The 16,518-nt window shown below is 39.9% G+C and overlaps 1 protein-coding gene across 2 annotated transcripts; it reads left to right on the plus strand.

The window, feature by feature from the left end:
• The first annotated feature begins 3,666 nt into the window (after window positions 1-3,666).
• On the plus strand, window positions 3,667-15,572 carry LOC124111743 (myosin regulatory light chain, smooth muscle-like). Of its 2 annotated transcripts, none has more exons than XM_046471541.2 (7): window positions 3,667-3,816; window positions 7,543-7,598; window positions 8,528-8,603; window positions 10,826-10,927; window positions 12,522-12,600; window positions 12,914-12,962; window positions 14,779-15,572. In XM_046471541.2, the coding sequence occupies exons 2-7, from the start codon at window positions 7,554-7,556 to the stop codon at window positions 14,875-14,877; spliced, it is 450 nt and encodes a 149-aa protein (XP_046327497.1). In that variant the 5' UTR covers window positions 3,667-3,816; window positions 7,543-7,553; the 3' UTR covers window positions 14,878-15,572. The 2 variants fall into 2 exon arrangements, with proteins under 2 accessions (XP_046327497.1, XP_046327499.1); XM_046471543.2 differs by lacking the exon at window positions 3,667-3,816 and adding an exon at window positions 7,105-7,184.
• The last annotated feature ends 946 nt before the right edge of the window (window positions 15,573-16,518 follow it).

The raw sequence follows: 16,518 nt of genomic DNA on the forward strand, positions 1-16,518 counted from the left end.
GGGTGGTCAGGCTTGCTGACTTGGTTGATGTATGTCATCGTAACCTAATTACGTGGATCGATGCTCATGACATCAATCACCGGATTGTCTGGTCCAGACTCAACTATTTTCAGACCGCCGGCATATAACTGCCCAATTGCTGAGTGCGGCGTTGAACAACAAACAAATCACAAACAAATCTAACCGAGCCCAGGAGGTGCAGCTCGTACAACTGACACAACATGTCGTCATCTCACATCGCACCCTGTTATGTCGACAACAATAGTGAGAATCAAAGACGCGTTGATCCACTTAGCAGCGTGAGGAGGGGGTATTAGACGAACGCTCTGAAAATCGCTCTGAAATCAATGATTTTCATCGAATATAATAACCCCATGTATATTGAAAAGGAGCCCCAGTGAGGTGGGAGATTCACACCAGAGGTAAAGCTAGACTTGCTTCATTTACAGATTTTACATTACAGAAAGGGCTGGGCGGGGGGAAATTAATATGGTTCGGGGACTGAGAAACATTTAGTGAACCATCGTTCGTTTCATCGATTTCTAACACTTGTCACATATTCTAGACGCTCTTCTTTTAATTTTCATCCAAAAGCTATCAATGAGTGTGTGAATGAATGTTGCGTTACGCCGCTTCCAACACTATTCCAGCAACATTGAGGCGCTCTGTCAATTATTAAGACAGACACATCAATGATTGATACATTAGTAACGTCCCACGTTGTCGGGGAACGATGACCCGCTTTCATTCAAGTCTCACATTTAACCATCCGATCATCACTTAGCAGGTTGTTACAACAACCACGGGGTGCTGAAAGTCAGACCCGGAACTCATGCAGGACATAATTCTATTGGAGACACACACAGAAACATAGCAGTTAGCAATTTGAAAAGAAGACACAATACAACTTTAGATTTGAAAAATGAACATTGTGTCCGAAGCGTTTCTCGATTATTTTATATTAATTGATCAGTTAAAAGGTTGAAACCGGATTAGTAGCAAAACCAAACCTAGAAGGATCAACTATGTTCTGACCAAAGTCATTACAGTTATCATACATCGTTAACAAGGCGCTGAAAACGAAGCACTAATCACTAATGAAGGTGGCGTCTGCAGCCTGGCTTCGCATCTGTAGATGTACAACCCAAACTCGTTTTCTCTGACCTTCACAGATATTTAAAGGAGAAATGAGTTCTCCTTGCCGTGTACTGTTGCCGTCTCCCGCAAAAAATTACGGGCGGCGAAATGAAGCTACCCTAATGATTGCTTCAGTAAATCTACACAAACGGCTTCTCATTCCCAGAATCATACAGTATAGCATAAAATAACAAATTGGTCGTGCCAGAAACCAATTCTATACGAGTCGCGGCGCGTATGAAATGTGGGGAGCATTCAGCTCAGACATAACGCCCCCTTGTTCATTTCGTCAGAAAACAGGCAACATTAAAGATTATATTTAGAAAGTATGATGGAATGAATTTACCAGTGGTTTTTTTCGTTACTCAAAACGGCATCGATACATCGGTAATAATTATTACGACGGAAATAACCCCCAGAAAACATATAAATCAAGCCACGCTTTCTGATCCTTGTACCTCTAAAATCCTCAAATTTTGGATGTTAAGATCTGAACGTGTTACGAAAACATGTCCACCTTTGTCTCCTGTACATGCCTGTATAAGGCTACATTGGTTACTACAAAGTAATTGCCAATGTTTACAGGAAAAGTTATTAATACAATTGTTTTCAGTTTAAAATGGGTTAAAACGGGCACCAATATTGACATTATTCCCCGGTGGTTATCATTTACATGAAATTCGGTTATATCGAACACCAGTATTTAAGTATTTAAGGCGTGAAATTCGGTTATATTGAACACACTTTTAAAGTAATTTCTCGGTAGTTATAATGTAGTGAGATCCGGTAGTGTCGAACACCACTATTTAAGTAATTCCTCGGTAATTAGTACAGACGTGAACTTCGGTTATGTCGAACACCAATATTTGAGTTATTCCTCGGTAGTTAGTACAGACGTGAAATTCGGTTATATCGAACACACTTTTAAAGTTATTCCTCGGTAATTAGTACAGACGTGAACTTCGGTTATGTCGAACACCAATATTTGAGTTATTCCTCGGTAGTTAGTACAGACATGAAATTTGGTTATATCGAACACCACTGTTAAAGTTATTCCTCGGTAGATAGTACAGACGTGAAATTCGGTTATATCGAACACCAATATTTGAGTTATTCCTCGGTAGTAATCAGGTATGTGTAATGCGGTTACATCGAACACTGCTATTTAGGTTATTACGCGGTAGTAAACATGTACGTGAAATTTGGTTATATCGAACACCAATATTTAAGTAATTTCTCGGTGATTATCATGTATGTGAAATTCGGTTTTATCGAATACCACTGTTTAAGTTATTTCGCGGTTGTTATCATTTATGTGAAATTGGGTTATACCGAACATCACAGTTTAAGTTTTGCCTCGGGAGTTAGTACAGGTGTGAAATTCGGTTACATCGAACGCCAATATTTTAGTTAGTTCGCGGTAGTTATCATGTTTGTGAAATTCGGTGATATCGCCCGTTTATGTTTGTAGTTTGTCAGCACTATTACTTCGGGCTTTTCCACCGCATTCAGCTGACACGTCGTGGTATTACTGGAATACTGTCAAAAGTGGCGATAAACCCAACTCACTAACTCACTCACTCGTTTAAAAACTGGCCATTACGAACATCAATCCCATGTCTCGAATTCGATTGTTCAAGTGCATTCGGTTATATAGTGGACCTGATCTCCAATAACGAATAAAGAGTGAGTGAATGTTCTTTTGCGCCATAGTAAGCAATTAAGCATAATTAATAATTCAGCTATCAATACGTTCCAGTTGTAGTAAAAACATAATTCCAAAGCCTAACATACAATTTCCTGGCACCATACATAATCCAAACACCACATTTCACATACAGTTTATAAACACAGATATATATATAGCATTATATTTCTAATGCGAAAGTTAATACAAGGTTTACACACAAATGCCAAAAAGTAGATTAACTAGTAACAAGAAACACAACATAAGCATTCTTTCAAAAGCTCTCAGATTTAGGCACCGACTTAAACCCCAAATATCTCTACCTCATCGAAGCTTACTCAGGACTTTCTTCGGGATAATTTGACAACCATATGTTCATGTATCATAATGTGTTATGTTCATCCCACACGTTTTGCTCGCGTATAACATCATACACAAAGTCTTTCTATACTTTAAGCACTATCGGGGCTAAGTAACCACGTCCATCTGCCCTGAAAAGGCATTTCTGCCATAATTGCTGTCTATTTGCATCCCTTTTTCAATAACACACAGTCATGGGTCACATAACACGTTTTCTACCTGCAGACCGTTTCTGGAAGTAACGTGATACCCCCTTTACCAACCCCCACTGCTTGGCACCGTCCTGTTTCTGCTACTTCTAACTATACTAATCAACTTCACTCTCTTTGCATAACAATTATTAAAATGTAATCGAAAGGCTGCCGCAAGTTCCACATGACTGCGCGCATCCCCTGAGTGTGGACATGTGCACCACGGGGGTCTAATGCACTTTGGACAACCAGATTCCTGCCATTCGTGATGTCCCTGCAAGTTAGGCAGCCTATGGGTTTTTTCTGTGACGGTATGCGCGCATGTCCCGTATATAAGAGCCGAGACAGAGTAGATAGTCAGTCTCTCTCACTGCGGATACTGTTGCCTCGTCTATAGGACAAGCTTCCCCCCTTAGCATCTTGAGAATCGGAAAGCGGCAGGTAAAAATTGTCATTCAACCTCAACCCTTGTTTGAAAACTCAAACCCTAAACCCCTGTGTGAAACTCCAAACCCATTTTCCCTACATTATTAATCCAATTTACCATTCTCATACCTTTCATGCAATTTTTGCAGAATCAGCATCCAAGTGGAGATCTTGAATGAGAACTGATTTGTCATTTAACTGACATTTGTTCTTCATCTTTGAAAGTCAATATCACCTTGGTTGTGTTTCGTTGTTGTTATTTTTTTCAAAAATTCAAAAAGCCCGCAAAATGAAGTTTCTGAAGATTTGCCCGGTTTGACCTTCAACATTTCATTTAACCTTCAACCACACCCTAATACTCGCACTTTCTAAAAAAAAAGTCATTAGTTATTTTCTTTATTGCTTTACATTTTCATTGAAAACAATTCTTCACTCGATAAGCAAACTTTATAAAGAACTCGATTTAAAAGAAACCTTACTTTGTTTCTTCCTGACACCGGTCTTTTAACGACTCATGGTTCTAAACTTTAAGACAATTTAATCTGATACGTCTGATACTATCTCTTTCTTTAATTAAACTTTAACTTCCAAAAGGGTTTCGAAAGCTTGAAATCCAATAACCATCACTTTAACTAACACGAGACTTCAACAACTTCAACAACTCACTCCTAAATGTCTCCTAAAGTTTCTGACTTGTTTCTATAATATCGTGTATATGAACAGTACTTTGCTGCTTGTCGGTGGAGGCAAACACGAGCCAGTCGTTAAGGGAAAAATAATTTAACACACGCGGTGAGATAGCAGCAGGGTGTTTAATCAGCTCCAAACAGACGGCGGCTTCATTTATGGAGCTCTAGGTTCTGGCACCATGGCATAAACGTTATCGAAGAACCACTCGCGTGTTTAAGCCTTATAATGTAATAAATGAATTACCCAGTTCACAGTTAATCATCTGAGTTTGTTTATAAGATTTCGAAACAAAAGCATTGTACAGTTTGTATAATGATATTGAACCGCGTGGCGGTTGTTTGATATAGATATTTAGGTGTATTTTGTTCCAAGAACTTTGCGAAATAAAATAGTTAGAAATAAAAGAATGAGTTGGATATTTCTCAGATATAATTCAATTTGTTTAAGGTATAAGAACTGAATTAGATTTGTAGGTGTTAATTTTATCTAACACAATTTGTAACATTTTTCATAGTAACATAGTTTTTATAAACACTTTGTTATCAGTGCTAAATAGAAATGTATGTTCCTAATTATTAGGAAAAGCGTATAAGAGAATAAAATTATACATGTAGCAATTTTGTACAGATGTTACTTAAATCAACCAAACTGTTAAAAGGGCGTTTCAACTAAAGGGATTATCTCAACCTAGCTGAGGTTAAGAAAACGTATTCCGCAGATAGGAATAAGCCAACCAATGGTTACCGTAACCAAGGAATACAAAACTTCATCATGGAAACGGAGTAACTTCATTTGTCAGCACATTTGTAACCAAAACCTGTCTACTCGACAATTCTTGCACCCTTACATTATCGCAATGTCAGGAGAATTAATTACTTTCTAGCAAACGGTGCACCAGTTCCACGGTCGGTTGTTGCATCGAGGCCGTTGTCTCACGGCAGTGTAACTCTATCCCCCGGGGGCGTTGTGCATGGGGAGGCCATATGAGGAAGGGGGACGAGGGACCCTTATCTGTGACTTGGCTCGATTTCAAGATTCTGCCTACCATAATATGGGACTCTCGTGCTCTCTGCATGCGAGATGTGAGAAGCCTGCTGTAGGTCGTTAAATAAATAATCATCGGGATCAGTGGTGTTGGTCATTAGCGTAAACCAATGATCGGGTTGTACAAACAGTAATTATTTTGTATGCGTTTAAAACAAGCATTGACTTTTTGAGACTGGTCTTTATATATCAGAAATAGTGAAAGATAAAGGTGTTTGCGGTCTAAGGGAGACAACTTGTGAATAATTATTCGCGACGAAAATGTGATACTTCAGTTATAGAAAGAATCAGTGCATAGAATCACACCAAATACCTTCGGTCAAACATAAGGGTATTAGAAAAACAACTAAGACAGTAATGTAATCTTATTAAGATTAGCCCCATGAAATCTCTGCTTGAAAAGCGATAAAAAGCATTGGTAATTGGTAACGGTGAGACAGATAATTAGCTTGATTCAAATGAGCTCAACGTACGCCACCTGGTGTTTGTGTAGGGTGTCTGTTTTCAGGACGTTATTGGTATGTTTTGTAAGGCGTCAAGTCTATGTAAACGTGCTAGGTTTATAAAAATGTCTTCAGCTGCCAACATTTCAAGTCAGTCTGTTATATGTACTGTTGTATAAGAAATAACTTTAATCTAAGAACTATTAAAGAGCGTAGTAAAGCCGCCCGTGGACCCACCACCACGTTCAAATATTTTACCGATATCAACACCAATTTTTTTTTTTAAAAAGTGATGCTATGGGTGTTTAACGGGTTTTGTTGATATTTGAACCCGAGCAAGTCTTCGAGCCAAGCTGCCTTTCCTTTGAGAAGTATTTAAACACTTCTTAAAGATAGAGAACGTTTTCATACTTACTAAAATGTCAGGCAAAGTATACACTTGAAAATTGGATATGACCAATAAATTGCAAATGTTAATAAAACGTTACTAGGGCTGAAAGCAGGTGCCGAAACATAGCAGTCTTAAACACAGCAATGATACACCTATCAAATACGTCACCATCGAATAACCACTTCGTGTTTGTTTCGTTTTAAGCCACAGTCAAACATTGGTGTATACGTTCTCTTGGCTGGGAGTTGAGCTTAACAATCACCCCGGTACTACCTCCGCAGTTGATCATATCATAAGTATTAAACCTTTTTATGTTAAAAGTGATAGAAAGAAAGAAAAAAACAGTCGTCAGATGTATGTACATGATGTTCCTATTATGTATATATACTTCTAATACTTTGCCACTTCCACTTGACGTAAATAACACTCATCTCTCTCCGTCTTTATTGTGTTACACGTTTTTGGTGAACCCAAATTACGATACTACACTAAAAAGGGTTATTATAACTTACTAGTTTTTGAAACGAATGTCTAAATGTCATACGCATCTTTCCATACAGTTCACCCTTCTTTTGACGAACCAACCTAACCCAATAGGTCTTGTATGTGCGCTTCTCGTGGTCGCTTCCGTAATCCCCACCTGTAAAAGGTCCCGTTGCCATATCTAAATATGCACGTGCAGCGTCTATGACGTGGGGCACGCGTGCGTGATCTTGCTGTGCGCATGCGCATGCTGGAACAGGTATTTCGTGAAGTATATTACTTGCTTTGAGGGAGCTGTGTCTTGCGGTTGTGAATTGACGGCACCTCGAACGGTAATAGAGTAATTCCGTTTTAAAATCAGAAACTACCGTTTGTGTTTACAGTTATTTCGGTAAATTTACATTTTCTCAAAAATGTTTAGAGCTGACTTATTTTAATTTTGAAGGAATTGTTCCATTTTTTCCTGAAATCATTCATTTCAATGTACAAAGCATGCAAAGATGGAATAAACATGGAAAGATATGCGCCTCTTGCAACATTTTGTGTTTATTAATAAAGTAAATGTTACTGTGTCGACGAACCCTTTTGAATTGCAGCTTTGCTTCAGGCTGTTGCCTTTTATGGGCGCTTAGCTTAGTTGGCAAGACAGTCGGTGAGAATGTTATTGACAGATTTCAACATCTCTTTCAGACTCAACCAAAATGGCAAAGTTTTTCAAGCCCAACCAGATGCAGGAGTTCAAAGAAGTGAGTCAAAAGTGGATTCAAATATATACTGAATTATCTACGACTCCGTTTCTATGGATACAACGCCAACTTGTGTTGTAGTTCTATTCCTTGTCGGATTTACGTTTGGATGTAATATCGTGCATCTCTGGAATAGCAGCCATGGATTCCTCTGGATTACACATATACCCCTTCATATGGAATACAAATATAGTTTCAGGATAATTTACATATTGATATAAAAACGTCTACTTTTGCGTTTAAAATAGTAGCGTATGAGAACATGGGCTTCTACTTGTTTGGGGTTTCTATTGGACGTAGACATTCACACAGACATAGATCTATTTTCAGTAATGTAAGGCCACAGGTCATAATGCATTTCAATAGGTTGGGTTTTTTCCAAGCCTGCTGGTATATTAGCAGTTGGTACAATATGTTTCAAAAGTTCAGCATTTTTCTACAGGTTTAAACTATTATGTTTATGCCTCAATTTTAATGATATATTTCCAAGGTTAAAAAGATACGAATACTTTTAAAATTGTTTTCACTTTTATATCATTTGGGTTATGAAATATTAAACTGAACTCCACAAGTACTTACCTTTATAATCCGGCAACTCCGCTATCCGTACACTCCTTGTTTGGGACGCTTATATACAAAAGGGTATTATGCTGTTCCCGTGACATGCCGGGATTTAACTGCCCTTATAGAAGGTGTTTCGCTGACCAGTCTTTTCTTCAAAATTATTTGTTTTCAGACTCAACATAAAAGGCCAATATAATAGGCATATGTCACAATTAAATATGAGAATTTGATCCCGTTTACTTATCATGAGGTTTGTACTGTATCACCAGTACAAAATATCTGTAAGCGAACCATAATTTTATCATTTGTCTAACGAATTTACCTTATACCTGGACACACAGCTTTAATATGTATTTACTGTCCAGGCTTTTACGCTGATCGACGCCAACAGGGACGGCGTCATCTGCATCAATGACCTCAAGGAAATCTACTCCAGCTTGGGTGAGTTTCACCTTCTATTTGAGGTCACTGTGAATTTTTTGTATTTGTGAGGGAATAGTTACACGTTTTAAGAATATGTTTCGAGTGATACTTGAATGTTGTTGCGTCTCTTATACTTACTTGTGATGTGTGATTATAGCTACGTCCAGTCTGAGAGATTTTATATGTGAACACATGTGGATTGTGAGCGACAATTATGCTTACTGATACATGTACGATTAGCCACTACATAAGATAAATTATATAAGTTTCCACTTCATCAAATATACTTTTCTTTTTAATGCCGACGAGTTTCACACAACAGCATATTTTTAATTACGAGTATGCTAACCCTGAACTTTCAATTTTGATAGACGGAAAAATACATTTCACAAATTCCCGTTTCTTCATATTCCAAATGTGTATGAAACATCGTTCTAATACCTTTAAACACTTTATCTGACACAGTACGATTAACATTGTAGGTGCGATAACTCCAATTCCCGTACTTAATGCACTATTTCTTGACCAGTATTTGTTCAGGGAAGTAAAGGCACTTCCGCTGTTGTAAATGAAAGCTAGGTAAACCAAATATATTTTGCCGTCCTAACTCAATAATGTACTGTCACATTTTCTCCAGCTAAATTACGTTTTACATGGATTGCACGTGCAACACATTCATATGAAACGTACAACCAGTAGTATATTTATCGGGATACAAATACTCTATACGATCACATGACGATGCTATACTGGGCATGATTCTGATGACGATGCTCTGTTGGACACGATCCTGTAGTCGTCTTCAAAAAAGGATACCGTTAAAATGGGTTTTGTCTTTTCGTCTCAGCCTATTACAACTGATCACAATGTGACATGAAGGGAGTAATAAGTTTATCTTTGCGAGGACTGTGAACCCTGCAACGCTACTGGTAAATCTCTATTTAATATCTTATCTTACAAATTCGTAAAATTGTGCCACAGGTCTGTTCAAATAAAAGCCTTAGACTAGTACATCCATCAAGTGTCATACAAAATATATACATCATTACATTGTTACCGCAGACAATCGCAGCGCATATTCACAAACTAACATTTCTCAAAAGCCAATCATAGTTTTGAAAATCACATTTCAGGAGATATTGAAGGGACCCATTGTGGGATGCGTTCTATAGCTCTAGGCCAAAATGTAACTGTACTCATATCTCCCTAATCAACTTAAATATTTATTTATTACATGCATCCATTATATACTGTTCAGAGCTGATTGAGACATGGTTAAATAAAAACGATGAATATCAAAGTTTGATACCTGTTAAAGAATCTACATGATGCCTCACCACTTTGTGAATGTAATATTCGAATCTAAAAGTTAAATCAGCCTAACAGGAGTTGACTGCATCCGTGGTCTAGTGGATAGAGTGTCTGTTGGAGAATACAAGGTCTGGTCCGCTCGCATCTTACCAAAATATGTTCAAAGAAGGTACCTGTTGTTATCCTGCCTTGCGCTCAGCATTAAGGGGATAAAACACGGTCTTGTCGGCTCGTAATAATTGTACTGTGTCTGAGTAGTGTATCCATGTTAAACTGCGGCATGGTGTCTCATTCGCCTAGCTGAAGAAAACCGATATTAGTTCGGCCTACTATAGCACCCCCCCCCCCCCCCACCCCCCACCCCACCCCACCCACACCCCCTCACACACACACACACGTAGATGAACCTCGCTATATCAGTGCAATAATGTTTAACGCGACGTGAAACCCCATTTGACCTAACCTGACCTTTCTTAAACAATAAACCTTAATTGAAATGTCGATTTATGTCAGTGAGACCCATTTGTGAGTTATTATTATTTATTAAGTATTGCGTCCAATATTTTAGCCAAAAATACTTTTTTACCGTCTTTCCTAATACTACTGTTTGTTAAAATAAAAGCGTACCTGTTGAACTTAATTGTGAAGCATCATCACTGTCCGACCCTAAGAGTCTGTCCGATTAAATTGATTTTGTTTCATATTATATTTTTCGCTGCGAAATTCGGCATTCTAAAAGTTCTTTTCCATTCCGCAGCTCACGTTTTTATGTTTTTATGCTTTTACGACCATTAAAGCGCCATCAATCTCGTTAGTTAGTTATTTTCCCAATTCTAGGCCACTCAAACACACTCTTACCTACCTTCCCATGTATTTTAAACGTGATTAGAAGCAAGGTCGCCTGATGTTATTTGTTATTGTGTTATCAGGCAGAATCCCCCCAGACAGCGAGCTGGAGTCCATGCTTAAGGAGTCATCTGGTCCACTTAACTTCACAAGCTTCCTTAACCTGTTCGGCGAGAAGATGGGAGGTGAGTCTTGTTTACAAAAAAAGTCAATAACACATGCGATACTTTTGTTTTTCCATCATATTTGTGACTTTTGTAAACACGTAACTGAAATTAAAGATTTAAATATGTAATAGTTTTAATTTCATAACTTAAATTTATACACTTTCAAAATTTCAAATCCAACTTCGAACTGTTAATTTTTACGTTTTTTACAGGATTTATCGTGAAATACCTTGTTCATTTGTGACTTGTATACACCCTATAACAATTAAAACACTCAAGCGGCACCAAAGGTACCATGATCTGTCTTGACATTCATTTGTTGTACGCACAATAACAAGAATGATCAACTCTAAAGCCACGTGATTCATATTATTGTTATTGTTCAGTTATCATTCCATTTCTATGACCACAATTACCGTTCCCTTTGAATATAGTAAGTTGTACGTCTATTAGTATGTGAACACTGGATTGTCATGTACGGCGTTAGACGTTCATAATATCAATCACCTGTTCGTCTGGTCCAGACTCGATTATTTATATCCCGCCGTCATATTGCTCGACAACAATAATACAATTGAGTATCACACTACAATCACTACAACCACACTACAATCACTACAACCACACTACAATCACTACAACCACACTACAAAAGTGTGATTGTCCCGCGGTCAGTAAGACATCGGCGTTGTTGTGCAGGATACTGGCGCAGCCCAGTCGTTAAAGAGCTTGCGAATCTCGTGTGAAGCCCCGGTTCGGCTCCACCAAGTCATTCGTCACCACTCGCCCCTTTCCGTAACCGCTATTCGGCTTGTCCCGGAATAACACGAGTTGGTCACGAATGCCACCAAGTCAGAAGTCCTCAGCGTCCTCTCCGGTGAATCAGTGGTTTCAGTTCATTGTGCTATAAAGAGCTGAATCCCTCAGTTATCGGGATCCGCTGTTGATCTCATCCCGGAATTGCCCCGCTTCTACACACGTTGTTGTCAATACCAGTCCTTTCATGACCTGCGTGACTTTGGGCTTTCCATCCACATTAAGCTGACACGCTATGAATGAAATACTGTTGTATACGGCGTACGTCACAACTCGCTCACCCCCACGCACTTTCCCGCAGTATTCATTTCTCAAAGCCGGAGGAGTAAATCACGCATTCGCAACGTCAGTATAACGTCATCCCAGATGCTCCTTACGTATTGTTTGTTTGCTTGTTGTTTAACGCCTCACTCAGCAATATTCCAGCTGTAAAATAATCGAGTCTGGACCAGACAATCCAGTGATTGACATCATGAGCATCGAACCACGTTATTGCAATACGTTGACATGCACCAACCAAGTTAGCGAGCTCGACCAATCGATCAAGTTAATCATCTCTTACGACAAGCATGGTATTGCTGTGTAGGGCGGTGGAATGTGCTCCTGCATGACGCCTACATCAGGGTTCGATTCCGCACATGGGAACAAAGTGTACTTTCCGGTGTCCCCCGCCGTGGTATTGATGGAATATTGTTTAAAGAGTCGTAAAATCCCACTCACTCACTCACCATTGTTTTGGCAATGAGGAACTCGCCAAATGATCCTCCTTGACTATAACCCTAGTTCTTCCTTGCAGGAACTGACGGAGAGGAAACCATCAAGAACGCTTTCGCTATGTTCGACGATGAGGGCAAGGGAACGCTGGCAGAGGAATAGTAAGTAACGCCGGCGACATCAACGTCCGAAATGTATACATGTTCCTCACCCAGTGATACACATTTCACATTTTGATATTTATAAGAATTTAAAACCCTTTACATCGGACATGTGATCTCGGAGATGTCAATTCGTTATTACAAAACATGGCCATTCCACATCTCCTTGTTGTTTTTCTAAGTTTTCTTTCCTACATATATTTCCACACCCAATTCTAAAATCATCTATGTCAAGTAAGCAGATTTATGATATTCTAATGTTTAATATTCACATAGTGGAATTGAGCTTCATAATTTGTTTACTTTCTTTCAGCATCAAGGACTTGTTAGCAAACACTGGTGATAACTTTACCGCCGATGAAGTGAGTATCTGAACATGAACGAAACCTTCAGACAGAACAATGTCCGGTAGCACTGGTTCCGACTCTTGTGAATTGCAAAGTTAAAATTCTTCTTAATATAAAAACTTTATTGATACTTTTTACCTTGGACTTTCCAAATGACCAGATATTTCCCACCTGTTCACAATACACTTTAAATGTACCGCAAAACTCTGACAGGAAGTTTTCAGGACAGTTGATGTAAAAAGTGCAGTGGACTAAAAGTAAACGTGATGCTTTATTTCCACTTCTTGATAAGGCCCTTTCTGGTGTCCCCCGCCGTGATATTGCTAAAAACACTCACTCACTCACTCACTTCTTGATAAACTTTTAATTTACAAACGGACACCTATGCATCGCACATATGTTAACATCAACCCTCTTGGTTCAGCCTGGTATAATAATAGTAAGACCAAGTGTGGTTTGACTCTATTTTATAATTCACTCAAGTTTTGGGGACTTGATGTGCATTCCTTATCGGCGGATATTTCGAAGTCCGGGATATTATCTGATCAAATTGATGGTGGTATCCTTGAGAGTACAGTCACGAGGATACCTCAGGTCTGCAAGTACATAGTGTGTCACCTGACACTATTTGTAAGCATTGTAAACGTTCTCGTAAGCGTCCTCGTGTTATACCTAATATTTCCAGGGCAGAACTTTTGTTCTTAAATCTAACAGCCTATTCCTTAACTGTAAACATTTCGATATTGTCTCAAAAGCAGAATTCTCTGTCCTACCGTTAGCGTTTTCATTTCCATCACGTGACCATGAGCTTCTTGTGGTTTGGTTTCATTAGGTGCCGCACCATCAGTACAATCTTGCTCTGATTATGAGTGAGTGAGTGAGTGAGTTTGGTTTAACGATGCTTTGGACAGCATGTCCGTTGTATCACGGCGTGACGGTTTTATCATGAAGGAAATCCGGGAACGACGCATGTCTCAGGCGTTGACCGCTTTAGTGAAATCTACGAGCTCTAGTTGGCACCGAAGAACCCAGAATAATACCCAGGGCTCATATGTTTCTGGCAAACCTGAATGACCCAACTCTGAACAGTGAATTGTGGATCCTTAGATACCCGGGACATCCGTGTCTAATCCTGAAGCTTGGCACACACACACACACACACACACACACACACACACACACACACACACACACACACACGCACACACACGCACACACACGCACGCACGCACGCGCACACACACACACACACACACACACGCACGCACGCACGCACGCACGCACACACGCACGCACGCACGCACACACACACACACACACACACACACGCACGCACGCACACACACACACACACACAGATTGTCGGCTCGGAATTATTGTACTGTGTCTGAGTAGTGTATCCATGTTAAACTGCGGCATGGTGTCTCATTTGCCTAGCTGAAGAAAACCGATATTAGTTCGGCCTAGTATAGCAACCACACACACACACACACACACACACACACACACACACACACACACACACACACTAATCTCCAAGAATCACTATTCCTTATTTAGCTGTTGTGAACTTAAGTACATTGTATCCCCAAATGTTCTGCAAACCTGAGTTACGCCCCTTGAGCATGCCAGGATCCTGTAATCGTGGACTCGAAACCCCAGCTCACCCTGAAAATTAGTTTGCCATTCTCCATTCTCGTGATCAGGGCTTCAACTACAGTGGTAAACGATTACCTCACTCAGGACTTCCCATGACACTGCTTTTGCATTCACTCACGCACCTTACCTATTACTTAAATGGGTGTATTACGCTTGTCGTGTCGTTTTTCAGATCAAGCAGACGTGGAAAGCGGCCCCCATTGCCAAGGGACAGTTCGACTACAAAGCGTTCACAGCCAAACTGAAGGGTAGAGAAGAGGATGAAAACTAGATCATTATGTGTCTGAAACGTTCTCACCGTCACTTCACGCCTCACCTTGACCCTCACCTTAACCTTGACCCTCGGGTGACGCTCTGTGTACACCCCAGGGGCAGATTCACTTCAGACAGACATCGCCATGGACATTGTAATTGACAGCTGAAAACGAGGCTCGCCGCGAAGACGTCTACCAGAACGAGGTCCCACTAGAGGTTGTGATTGTCCTGAATTGAAGTTTTGCCTGTTTTTATTAATTTAGAAGTGATATGAACTGCGTATAACACTCCTTGTATATATAAGTGACTTGCCTTGATATGAATATATACCTAGAAATGTTCGCTGGTAGGCTCTGCCGCGATTGGCCGAGTCGGACGCTGTGTTGGAGCCATCCGCTCTGGTTTCGTGTTTAGGAACGTGTTCTGGAAAGATATGTCTGTCTTGGCCGAGTGCCTGGCGCCGCACCGGGTCTCGGCCCTCATCTCTCTCTCTCCCCACCCCTTTGGGGCAGGGCTCATTCCCCTTCCCTGGCTACATACGGTGTGCCTTCCCACCGTCCGATGGTTACCAACGTACGGGGCCAGTGTCACCAGTGAGATCACGACAGCCGACGACCTTGTACATACAACAGAGGACATTGATGCCTCTGCATGAATCAATCCGATGTCGATTTGTGATTTATTTGTTTAATAAAACAAATGTGCACAGAGCATTTTATCTTGAGAGTGTTTTATCGAACAACCACGTTGCTGGTCCTATTTTAGTATGCTTCTCCATAGCTAAAAGATATTCTCAACCCTTCCCCCTTTATACAATACTTTTCTTGTCGTTACTGTTACAAATGTATTATTAAATAATGTATCTGTTTCACCATGAGTCTTAGGGCATGCAATTACAGTGTTATGGTTGACACTTAATCATATTGTTTGTATTCCTTATAGAAAACTATTAACGTAAGGATCTCGTCTATGCATGATGTGGGGCTATGAGGTAGCCTAGTGGTTAAAGCGTTCGCTCGTCACGCCGAAGTCCCGGGTTCGATTCTCCACAAGGGTACAATGTGTGAAGCCCATTTCTGGTGTCCCCGCCGTGATATTGCTGAAATATTGCTAAACGCGGCGTAAACCCATACTTACTTTCTATACATAATGATATTCTCTCCCCAGTCACTTAAGTTGAGTTTACCCATCGCTACAAGTTGATATTTACAAAATAAACTGCAAGAAAATCCTACCACTAATCTTGTGTTCACCTACCTAAGATCTGTTTAAGAAGGGCAAGTCAACATCTAGCTTGTTGTCAAGACACCATACCAACACAACCCACCAATACACGTACTTGCATGGAATAGTGTGTAGAGCTACACTTAAAGGTTGTGGCACTTCAGAAATATATAGCACATGGGAGCAGTTTACGTTCATAGTATAATAAAAATAAGTTCGCTGGAGTTTTGATGTCCCCACTCCACCCACACACAAACAAAAGCAAATGATAAAAAGACCAACTTAGATGCGGCACTGTTGACAACAACACAATATCAACTGGACATGCTAGATCTCTTGAAATAAGTAAAATTACTTAAGTTTCTTTGCATATCGTTTCTCCCACACCAAACTGACATGCCGTCATACAACAGAGTTAATGTTCGAAGCGGCG

This window comes from Haliotis rufescens, unplaced genomic scaffold (genome assembly GCF_023055435.1).
Source record: "Haliotis rufescens isolate VD_foot unplaced genomic scaffold, xgHalRufe1.0.p SCAF_12, whole genome shotgun sequence".
NCBI classification, from domain to species: Eukaryota; Metazoa; Mollusca; class Gastropoda; order Lepetellida; family Haliotidae; genus Haliotis; species Haliotis rufescens.